General features: G+C 36.8%; 1 protein-coding gene across 2 annotated transcripts; it reads left to right on the top strand.

The window, feature by feature from the left end:
• Window positions 1-5,987: 5,987 nt before the first annotated feature.
• On the top strand, window positions 5,988-9,457 carry LOC108849582 (GDSL esterase/lipase At1g54790). 2 transcript variants are annotated; one of them, XM_018623145.2, is made up of 5 exons: window positions 5,988-6,257; window positions 7,499-7,702; window positions 7,798-7,964; window positions 8,776-9,046; window positions 9,138-9,457. In XM_018623145.2, the coding sequence occupies exons 1-5, from the start codon at window positions 6,032-6,034 to the stop codon at window positions 9,404-9,406; spliced, it is 1,137 nt and encodes a 378-aa protein (XP_018478647.1). In that variant the 5' UTR covers window positions 5,988-6,031; the 3' UTR covers window positions 9,407-9,457. The 2 variants fall into 2 exon arrangements, with proteins under 2 accessions (XP_018478647.1, XP_018478646.1); XM_018623144.2 differs by lacking the exon at window positions 5,988-6,257 and adding an exon at window positions 7,006-7,394.
• The last annotated feature ends 1,878 nt before the right edge of the window (window positions 9,458-11,335 follow it).

Raw genomic sequence — 11,335 nt, 5'->3', positions numbered from 1 at the left:
AAAGGAAAGAGAATATCTTGTTGAAGATAAATGACGTTTTCCATTAAGCAGAAGAGTTTTGTTAGGAGAGGAAGTGTTACTTAAAGTGCATTAATGTGAATTTGGAAAGCAAGTTCGTGGATATTATATAAGGAGGGGCAAACCTTATGAGAAGTCAAGCACCCATAGATTAAAGTGAGAGAAAGTTGTTTTTATTGTGAAGTTTCATTGTGCTCTTGTTGAGTGTTGACGTTGGTGTTGACGTAATGTCTGATGGAGTCTTCCGTTGTACTTGGTGTTGCGATGACGTTGCGTGTTGCGGAGTTGTCCGTTGTTGTGTGGTGATCAATCGTGCGTAGGTGTGATGTGCTCGTTGGTATCTGTTGATGTAAAGATGTCCGCCCTGAAGTAGTCGCTGACATAGTTGCTGAAGCAGACGTCGTGGTGAGTGGTGAAGACCATGTGGAGTCGAGATGCTGAGCTGGAGTCGTGTAGACTTGGAGAGCAAGTGAGTATCTTGAAGAAAAGGCAAAGAGGAATAAACTTGGGGAGCAAGTTTATGACTTAAAGGAAGAGGAATAAGTGCATTCCAAGAAAAGGAAAGTTGCACTTATTGATATGGAAGATGTCCATATTGTGGTTCCTTGGAGACTAGGGTTTTGGGAACGCGGAGTTAGTATAAGATAGCTATGTGGTCGTCTGTAGAGAGACAGAGACACAGAGGCTGATCTTATAGAGAGAGAGAAGCGCTTGGAAGTGTTCTGGGTCGTGCTGAAGCAGGGGTTGAAGTACTTGACGGTGGAGAGACATAAGCGGGTAGCTTAGGAATTGTTCAGTAGCAGCTGTTAGGGTGTTAACAGGCTAGCGAGGCTGATTAAGCAGAACTTGTAAATGAGTTGTACAAGGCGATTTCTAATAAAGCTATTGGTGTGTGCTTGTGTATTTTGTCTCTCTGATTTACCTTCTGCAGTACTATTGCTTGTGTCGTCTTTGCACTTACAAGTGGTATCAGAGCGGGTCACCTAAGTTACTGGTGTGATCCCAGAGGTGAAGATGGACACGGTTATTTCTGTCCAGAAGGCAATCGTGTTGAAGGCGGACCAGTATGGTCATTGGAAGGCTCGCATGAAGCAGTTGATTCGAGGAATCAATGAAGATGCGTGGACAGCTGTGGAGACTGGTTGGGAGGAGCCTACCATAGTCACAGCAGATGGGAAGAAGCCTAAGCCAAAGGAGGATTGGTCAGAGGCAGAGCGCAAGCCATCTGCTGTGACTATGGTAGGCTCCTCCCAACCAGTCTCCACAACTGTCCACGCATCTTCATTGATTTCTCGAAACAACTGCTTCATGCGAGCCTTCCAATGACCATACTGGTCTGCCTTCAACACGATTGGCTTCTGCACAGAAATAACCGTGTTCATCTTCACCTCTAGGATCACACCAGTAACTTAGGTGACCCGCTCTGATACCACTTGTAAGTGCAAAGACGACACAAGCAATAGTACTGCAGAAGGTAAATCAGAGAGACAAAATACACAAGCACACACCAATAGCTTTATTAGAAATCGCCTTGTACAACTCAATTACAAGTTCTGCTTAATCAGCCTCGCTAGCCTGTTAACACCCTAACAGCTGCTACTGAACAATTCCTAAGCTACCCGCTTATGTCTCACCACCGTCAAGTACTTCAGCCCCTGCTTCAGCACGACCTAGAACACTTCCAAGCGCTTCTCTCTCTCTATAAGATCCGCCTCTGTGTCTCTGTCTCTCTACATACGACCACATAGCTATCTTATACTAACTCCACGTTCCCGAAACCCTAGTCTCCAAGGAACCACAATATGGAAATCTTCCATATCAATAAGTGCAACTTTCCTTTTCTTGGAATGCACTTATTCCTCTTCCTTTAAGTCATAAACTTGCTCCCCAAGTTTATTCCTCTTTGCCTTTTCTTCAAGATACTCCCTTGCTCTCCAAGTCTACACGACTCCAGCTCAGCATCTCGACTCCACATGGTCTTCACCACTCACCACGACGTCTGCTTCAGCAACTACGTCAGCGACTACTTCAGGGCGGACATCTTTACATCAACAATCTCCCCCTTTTAGCTTTGTGTGCCGATCAAGCACAACCTTCTTCTGGTTCAACAACCACGTTCCCCACCTGGAAACTTCCACGCCAATTGTGCTTTTCTCCCCCACGAGATGTGCACCACAACATGCTTTTTTCCCCCATGAGATATGCATTCTCTTGACTTCTCTTGACCAGAACGTCACCATTCTCCCCCTGCTTGATTGTATACTAAGCTAAAATAGATGCTTAGATGTCAAGCCTTATAGACAAACCCGTCTGCTACTCCATGCGTAATCATGATACAGCCTCTGCTGCAGCGGAATAGATTACACTTACTGCATCACGATCTGACGCACCTGTCGAGCTACCTCTCGACCCACTTCTGTTGAGGACCTGGCTTCCTTCATGCGTCGTCTCCTTGACCATGAGTCTTCCTCAACCACCCCGAGTGCCCTCTGCACTCGTTGCTGTTGTCTTCGAGTGATTTCTCTGTCACCCTCCTGAAGATCCTCTCGCATCACTTCCTGACGCACTTCGATCTTCTTCCCCTTTGTGCTATGGACAACTCCGTGTCCTAAATCCAGACTTGATGCTTCTTGATCTTCCTCAAGATCACTCCTACCAGAGCTGCATCCTTCTCATGTTGTCTCATCCTTGATCTCATCAAGTAAGCCACTCTTGGCTAACAATACCTCTTCAACCCTCTTGGGTTTAGTGAACGTCTTGTTCACCCTCTTGGTCATGTTTCTGCTCTTCTCTCGAGCAAAACACTCCACCTTCTTGTGTCCAACCTTACCACAGAACCAGCAGCACATTCGATGTTGCTTCTTCTTTGGCCTAACACAGTTACTGATTCACCGATCAGTCTCATTCTTTGTACCAGCTGCACAACCATGTTTCAGAACCTCCTGTCTTACCTTCATGTTGCTGCACTGACGTACCACTTTCGGCTTGTTACTCACAGCCCCGCGCTGTAGAACTTCCTGCCGTACTCCTTGTCGCACGTCCCGACGTACTTCCTGACAAGCTTCTTTGACTCCACTTTTTGATGTGCTCCCATGCACGAAATGTGACAGCCATTTCTGTTGTACTTCTCCAGTAGCAACTTTCTTCACCTTACTAACCTTCTGCTCAAGAGACTCATATTTCTCATTCACAGCCGCAAGTTCTTCACGAAGTTCTTCAAGCAACTCGTTCTGCTTCAGAACCATATCCTCCAATCTCAGATTCTGATCCTTGACCCTCAACCACTTGTTAAGCAGCACGTGATACTCATCATCATCTGTACTGAGATCTGAATCAGAGGATTTACTAGATCCCACCTTGCATGCACCAAACGCAACCATATTCTTCAACACATTTTCATCTTCTTCAGACTCTGACTCATCAGACGACTGCGATGAAACTCTTTTTCCCTTCTTTGAGTTTGGACATTCACGCCGTGTGTGTCCAACACCTCTACACTCAGAGCACTTTAGCTCTCTTCGGCGTACCACCAGACAGTCAGCCCTTATATGACCAACTCCTTCACACTCATAGCATCTGAGATTTCCTCTCCTTATGCCATTCCCACGATCACCTCCCTGGAGACCATATTGTTTCATCTCCTCAGGGTGATTCATCCTCTTTCCAAGATTCCTGACTATCCACCCCAAGGCATCTTCAAACTTCCGAAGTCTATCAACTTCTTTGTCAGCTACAAGGGCTATACTCCCTGGCGTACCTCCTGATGTAGACACCGAGCCACTGCCTGTCTCCATCTCTTCCGCCTTCAGCATACCCACAACCTTGTCAAACTTGAGCTCATTCGTGTTTGCAGTCATATTTAGGACCGCCTTCTGAGCTCCAAACCTTGCTGGAAGACAGCGTAGCAACTTCTTCACCAGCTTCTTCTCCTTGTACTTCTTTCCAAGTACACATGCTTCATGCGCCATAGCACTGAGTTTGGCACTGAAACTCGCCACCGTATCCGCATCTGACCACTTCAGATTCTCAAACTGCGACCCAAGATGATCCAGACGTGTCCTCTTTACACTGTCATCTCCTTCAAACGAATTCAGCAGGATCTCCCACGCCTCTTTAGCTGAAGTACTCCCCTGAATCAGTTGGAACTGCTCTACTACAACAGCTCCGAAAATCGTCGAAAGCCCCTTTGCATTAAACTTTGATGCATTGCGCTCTGCCTCTGACCAATCCTCCTTTGGCTTAGGCTTCTTCCCATCTTCTGTGACTATGGTAGGCTCCTCCCAACCAGTCTCCACAGCTGTCCACGCATCTTCATTGATTCCTTGAATCAACTGCTTCATGCGAGCCTTCCAATGACCATACTGGTCCGCCTTCAACACGATTGCCTTCTGCACAGAAATAACCATGTCCATCTCCACCTCTAGGATCACACCAATAACTTAGGTGACCCGCTCTGATACCACTTGTAAGTGCAAAGACGACACAAGCAATAGTACTGCAGAAGGTAAATCAGAGAGACAAAATACACAAGCACACACCAATAGCTTTATTAGAAATCGCCTTGTACAACTCAATTACAAGTTCTGCTTAATCAGCCTCGCTAGCCTGTTAACACCCTAACAGTTGCTACTGAACAATTCCTAAGCTACCCGCTTATGTCTCTCCACCGTCAGATACTTCAGCCCCTGCTTCAGCACGACCCAGAACACTTCCAAGCGCTTCTCTCTCTCTATAAGATCAGCCTCTGTGTCTCTGTCTCTCTACAGATGACCACATAGCTATCTTATACTAACTCCACGTTCCCGAAACCCTAGTCTCCAAGGAACCACAATATGGACATCTTCCATATCAATAATTGCAACTTTCCCTTCCTTTTTTTTGGGTTATCATGATAAAGTCTGAATTTTTTTTTTTTTTGGGGGGGGGGGTTATCTCAAGGTTAATTTACCTTGAAGATTTCATGCTATAGAAGGAAGCGGTGATTCAAGAGGGTTGTGCTTGTATTATGCTTTACGAATTAGTTGTAATTTTCTTTCTCGTTCTAGTGTATTCGAATTCTGGATAAGATCCTCGGGTGTAAGAAACGAACCTCGTTAAGAAACGATGTGTGTCATTTACTTTCTGCTATATTTATTTTTGACTCATCCACACTTACATTTTTGATTCGAAAGACTTCTTAAAAGTCTTCTAACGTATAAAACACAAGAAAACTTCCTAGAAGTTGTCTATTGACAGATGTTAGAGAGTTTTAGAGTGAGAAAAATTATATTTTTATTGATTTGAGAGAAAGAGAGAGAATGTGTAAATTTTCTTTATATAATGAGACAAAAGTTTCAGTTGAGTTAAATATGTTCGATTCAAAAGACTTGCTGAAAGTCTTCTAACGTAAACACAAGAAAATTTTCTAGAAGTCATCTAGACCCTAAATATAAACTCTAGACTCAAATAACTAATAAAATAGAGACAAACAATTCACTAAAATTAAATTCAACTTAAAAAGTGTTTAATATACACAAACTTAAATGCATATAAGTCAAACAAAAAATCTTAAAAGAATATTAAACTTCCAAAATCTAACCCTAAAAAATATATAATACTGATTTTTTGTTTGGTCATAATGAGGTTGTAATTTCACAAGATTTTTTGGTTAATTTTATATTTGATTAAAATCTAAATATATTTTTGCATTTAAAATCAAGTTTTGAGTTATGTTGGTAAATTCTCCATGTATAAAAATTGGAATAAGTAATATAAAAATACAAGTCATTAGCCTATATACATAACGGTTTCATTAAAAACTAGGATTAGATGTTTGGGTGAATTCATATATTACTAGTGAGAAAGATGTGTAAGCCTTGCAAGCGAGCTTCGAAGCAACAATCTTGCTTGTATAGTATTTTCCTATTTCCACAATTTAAAGCATCAACATATTTATAAAGACAGACAAATACGAACTCTAAATCACAAAAGCCAATTTGAAACAAGAACAGAGGTCTCGTTAATATTTCGTAAGATGAGAATCTCTTTTGTCGTCTTCATTTTTGTTACCATTTATATACAAAAATCAAACTCCGTTGATTTCAAATATTTATCTGCTTTTAATTTTGGAGATTCTAATTCCGATACGGGTGATCTCGTTGCTGGCCTTGGCGTTCATCTTGACCTTTCGTACGGCCAAAATTACTTCAAAATTTCTTCCCAAAGATTCTGCGATGGACGTCTTGTCATAGATTATCTAAGTAAGGGTATTTCACAGTCTACTGTCTCCTTTTCGAACAATCTTCAACATGTTACGTTTCATAAAAACGATAGTATCTATCTTTACACTAGTTTCACTAATTACTTTCTGTCAATATTCATTACGTAGCACAATTTATATTTTCATTTGTTAATAGCAAAATCGTAAAGAGTTTAGTATATATAGCTATTGTTTCTTAAAGCGAAAACAAAACAGATTATTACGTTTTGTTTTAACAAAATGATCTTTTAAACACATTTTATTTACTTCAAACACACGCGGAAGACAAAAACCTTAATTACGTTTTTCCATTGGTATCTTCTTTTGCCTAATTTGGAAGAAAGCTTGGCTACATAAAAAAATAAACCTTCAACTGATTCATATGGTTTACATGTTCCATCATAATATTAAAAAAAACTTGAGTTTTCTACCTAATATTTATCATATAAGAAATGTCCAATTTTCTTCCGTCGGGTACCACCAAACTAATCATCCCTATGAATAAAAACATTTTTGCCAAAAAAAAATAAAACTTATGACATGGATATATAAGCCTTCATCACGAAGCAACCCGAATCAATCTCAAAGCAACCTAGTATTAAATATTTTAAAATTAGTTTTGTAACAGATTTTTACAAAAGAATTTAAAACTCCTATAAAATACGGAACTAAGGTTTTTGTTTTTACAAAATAAGGTTTTATAGCATTTATAGGTTTGAATACTACAAAGCTGTATTTTCATTGTCTTCTAAACGTTGTCATGATTGTTGTAAACACTTTAAATTTTTGTTTTTGTTTTCTTCAGTTATATTTCGTATTCAATTTATTAAAAAGAGCGATAAGTGAAATATTTATATCGTTCGCTTTTATAAATTAGGCCTATTGTTTGTTTCCAACCCTATGGCTCCCACTGTAAACAATCTTTCAGTTGCTCTCTTCGTCTTCATCTCTTTTTTTCCCTCAACTCTGTCTATAATCCTAAAATACCCGGCAATCATCAACTTTGGGGATTCAAATTCTGATACGGGCAATCTTATCTCCGCGGGGATTGAAAGTGTCTATCCACCGTATGGCCAGACTTACTTCAAGCTTCCCTCAGGAAGATATTGTGACGGGCGCCTTATTGTAGATTTTCTATGTATATATAAATTGTTACAAATGCACACAAACTGTTGTTGTTCTTCACTGAAACAGCTCTTGATTTGGAATTCACTTCATATCAATTGTTTTGATGTTTTGCAGTGGATGCAATGGACATGCCATTTCTAAATCCGTATTTGGATTCACTTGGTTTACCAAATTTCAAAAAAGGGTGTAACTTTGCAGCAGCCGGATCCACCATCCTTCCCGCTAACCCCACCTCTGTTTCTCCCTTCTCCTTTGATCTTCAAATCTCTCAATTTATCCGGTTCAAATCTCGGGCACTTGAACTACTTGCTAAAACAGGTGGGGCTAATTTAAAAATGTTGTTGGTGGGATGTTATGTTTAATACTATATGATGCATAAATTAAGCAGAGATTGTTTTTGATAAATTTGACAGGAAAGAGATATGAAAGGTACTTGCCACCATCTGATTATTATGCAAAAGGACTATACATGATTGACATAGGGCAAAATGATCTTGCTGGTGCCTTTTACTCCAAGACTCTTGACCAAGTTCTTGCCTCTATTCCTTCCACTCTTGAAACTTTTGAGGCTGGGCTCAAGGTAAAATCATTATTTCGGGTACAATCAAGATGAATTTAGTTTTCTAAAACTAAATATAGGATATTTTAAACATGATTATTTTTATTATATGCAAAACTAAATATGTTTTTTTCTAATTAATATATTTTTCTTATATGCAATACATATTTTTTTAATAAAAATCATATGAAGTTAAAGTATACTTTATAGAGACTATAAGTTTAACAAAAAATCAGAATCTCTGTAAAATTATTTGAGAAATTAGTTTTCTATCTATCAGATTTACATTAGTTCCTACGTCGGTTAATTACAAAGATATCTTTAATAATTGAAAAATATTACATCTAAATACTATTATTAATTTTTTTATTTAGTGATTTTAATTTAGTTCCAAATCAAAAATTAATCTGTTTAAAATAAAAATATTATATTTTAATTCAAAAAAATAAATGCAATTCAATATATCTAAGTGATAATAAACACGATTTGATTTAAAAAACACATGTCTAAATAAAATAATATAATATCATATATTAAATTATAAAATAATTTAAAATTAAAATTAAAATATAAATTAACTATCATAATTATTTAGATCCATGTATGAGCAGGAGAGATTCATCTAGTTGTAACATCATTTTGATATATACGCATTTGCTGAAATCAGATATGTTATTATTATATTACACGATTCTTATATGCTAATGCCTTGTTTGATTATTTAGAATAAAAAATAATTAATGTTGTTACCTTATCCATTTGCTAATACGTTTTTGTTTACCTTATCCATTTAATTGGCTTTAGTAAAACTAAATACTAATTAATTTGGCAGAGGCTGTATGAAGAAGGAGCTAGAAACTTTTGGATACACAACACAGGACCTTTAGGATGTTTGGCTCAAAATATTGCCAAATTTGGGACAGATTCAACAAAGCTTGATGAGTTTGGATGTGTTAGTTCCCATAACCAAGCAGCCAAACTATTCAATCTTCAACTGCATGCTCTCTCGAACAAATTTCAAGCCCAGTTCCCTGATTCAAATGTTACTTACGTTGATATATTCTCGATCAAATCCAATCTTATTGCTAACTATTCTCAATTCGGTAAAAAATTCATTCATCGTTATATAATAAAAAGTTCTGATCTAAAAATCTTGAGAAATTTTTGTTAAGTAATGAGCTTTGGTTGTTTCAGGTTTTGAAAACCCTATAATGGTATGTTGTGGAATTGGTGGAGCGCCTTTAAACTATGATAGTCGCATTTCGTGTGGCCAAACTAAAGTCTTAGACGGGACAACCGTGACGGCCAAAGCATGCAACGACAGTTCCGAATACATAAACTGGGATGGAATTCACTATACTGAAGCCGCAAACCATTTCGTTTCGGATCAGATCTTAACTGGGAAGTATTCCGATCCAGCGTTTTCAGATCAGATGCCTTTTCTTCTAAGCATAAAACTTTAAAATGGTGTAATAATTGGTTGGTTTCATTAAATTGTTTTCAATTTTCGGTCATAGTATGCATATAAATTTCCCAAACAAACCGACTTACCAATAAACTTTAACCTAATATACAAACGATAACCTGTTGGTGTATACAAGAGTGAACAAGTAAGCTACTTTTTGGAGATACAAACATCCCCTTCTTATTAATTGAGAAGCAATTTGAAAAAACAACCTTTAAAATGTAATTTATTTACAAGAGTGTCATTTTGCTTAGGTGTTACTACCATATGCTCTCTCACAACACTTAATTAACAAACCATCTATTACTAGACTAATTACAAGAAATGCCACTGGTCATACCAATTATTCATTTTAATACTTTGTATAAAAATTATTTCTGGAGCAGTGAATAAAGACGTACTGTTTGATTACGTTTCATTCCATTTTGTAATTAGTCTTGCCCGATATCTAACAATACGACATTTGTGAACAACAAACCGTCTGTTCATCCATTTGTATTGATGCTCCATATTCTTCAATGTTTGCTAAAGCTATCTGCAAAATACAATCCATATACGTTTTAACTATATTCTGTTCAGAAGGATATTTTTTTTGCAAGCTGAGAAGTAATGCTTTTAGAATAATTACTAAAAGATTCTCAGAAGTCAGAACCCTTACGAATCTCACAACGCACATTTCCATAATGTGTTGCAATGAGTGATCTTACCCCAGTTTCAGTTTTCCAGAATATTGTTCACTATACGTTCTTATAGTCCATATGAACATTTCTAACAACACAATATCTTTAGTGTTACTATAACATATTTATGCATAAACTTCATTTAGAACAGATCTGTGTAGTATATGAAATGATTATATAGATTAAATTAGCAATAAAATGTGAAATATTTTATGATCAAATGAAATGCATATGAGGAGAGCCACATGATTAGTTGATAAAGTCATGGTAATTGACAAATTTACAGAACCGAATTAAGCTACTTACGCAATATATGAAAAAAAAAATCAATTTCAAAATGTCTACGCTGAAATCACAGCCGGTGGTAAGAATTTTTAATTGACCGTAATCAATATTCATACTGAGGGTTTACATTACTAACATGAATTCCAAGGAAAAATTGATATCATTTTTACTTATGGAAATTTTTAATAAATTACAATTATTAGTATATTTGTGGTGATGGTAACGTTTACTTATTACAAAGTTTCCTAAATGGAAATGGTACATTGTTTTCTTTATGATCTCTACGATTATACAAGATATTAATTATTGGTCAAACTTGGATTTTTCATATAATTTACCCATATTTGGCAATAATAAGGTAGTGCTTACCATGTTTCAAAACAAAGAGAGTGATTTTAGAGAAATAATTTGTGGAGAATTGATTTATAGAATATATGTAGCTTAATCCTCTAAAAATTAATAGAGGATTGAGCAAAGAGTTGTAACTGGTATTAATTAAAAAAAATTCTTGTTTATGTGTCATTTAATTACGATATCAATTTGACTTACATAGCACAATAAGAATTAATTGAAAAATTAGTAAGTCCAAAATCCAATTTGCTAGGAAAACTTATATTAGTCCAAACATAAATGTATATGATATGATATGATAAACTTAATACTCGGCAATCTCATTAAATTAATACTCCGTGATCTCAATAAATGAGATTTTCTTTAAATGCTCAAAGTTGATTTATATTGTAATCTAACATAATTTTTTTTTCAAATGTAAGATATACTCTTACTCTGTATTACTTGGACACCAATTTAAATCACAATTTTCTATATAGGATAGCGTAAGTATTGCATGTTTAGCTATATATCGGAAAGTAATATTTTTATTGAGTGTTGTTTTTTTAATTAATAGCACAAAGATGCTTTGATAAAAAAAAAATAGCGAAGAGACACAGATATTCAAAATT

This window comes from Raphanus sativus, chromosome 4 (assembly GCF_000801105.2).
Source record: "Raphanus sativus cultivar WK10039 chromosome 4, ASM80110v3, whole genome shotgun sequence".
In the NCBI taxonomy this organism is placed as follows: domain Eukaryota; kingdom Viridiplantae; phylum Streptophyta; class Magnoliopsida; order Brassicales; family Brassicaceae; genus Raphanus; species Raphanus sativus.
This window is presented reverse-complemented; position numbering and strand designations above follow the sequence as displayed.

Bases quoted from the DNA above. Each gene is read 5' to 3' on its own strand.
- LOC108849582 (XM_018623144.2), top strand. From the start codon at position 7,157: ATGGCTCCCACTGTAAACAATCTTTCAGTTGCTCTCTTCGTCTTCATC. The intron at 7,395-7,498 runs GTATATATAAAT...GATGTTTTGCAG, and splicing joins CCTTATTGTAGATTTTCTAT to TGGATGCAATGGACATGCCA. The intron at 9,047-9,137 runs GTAAAAAATTCA...TGGTTGTTTCAG, and splicing joins TGCTAACTATTCTCAATTCG to GTTTTGAAAACCCTATAATG.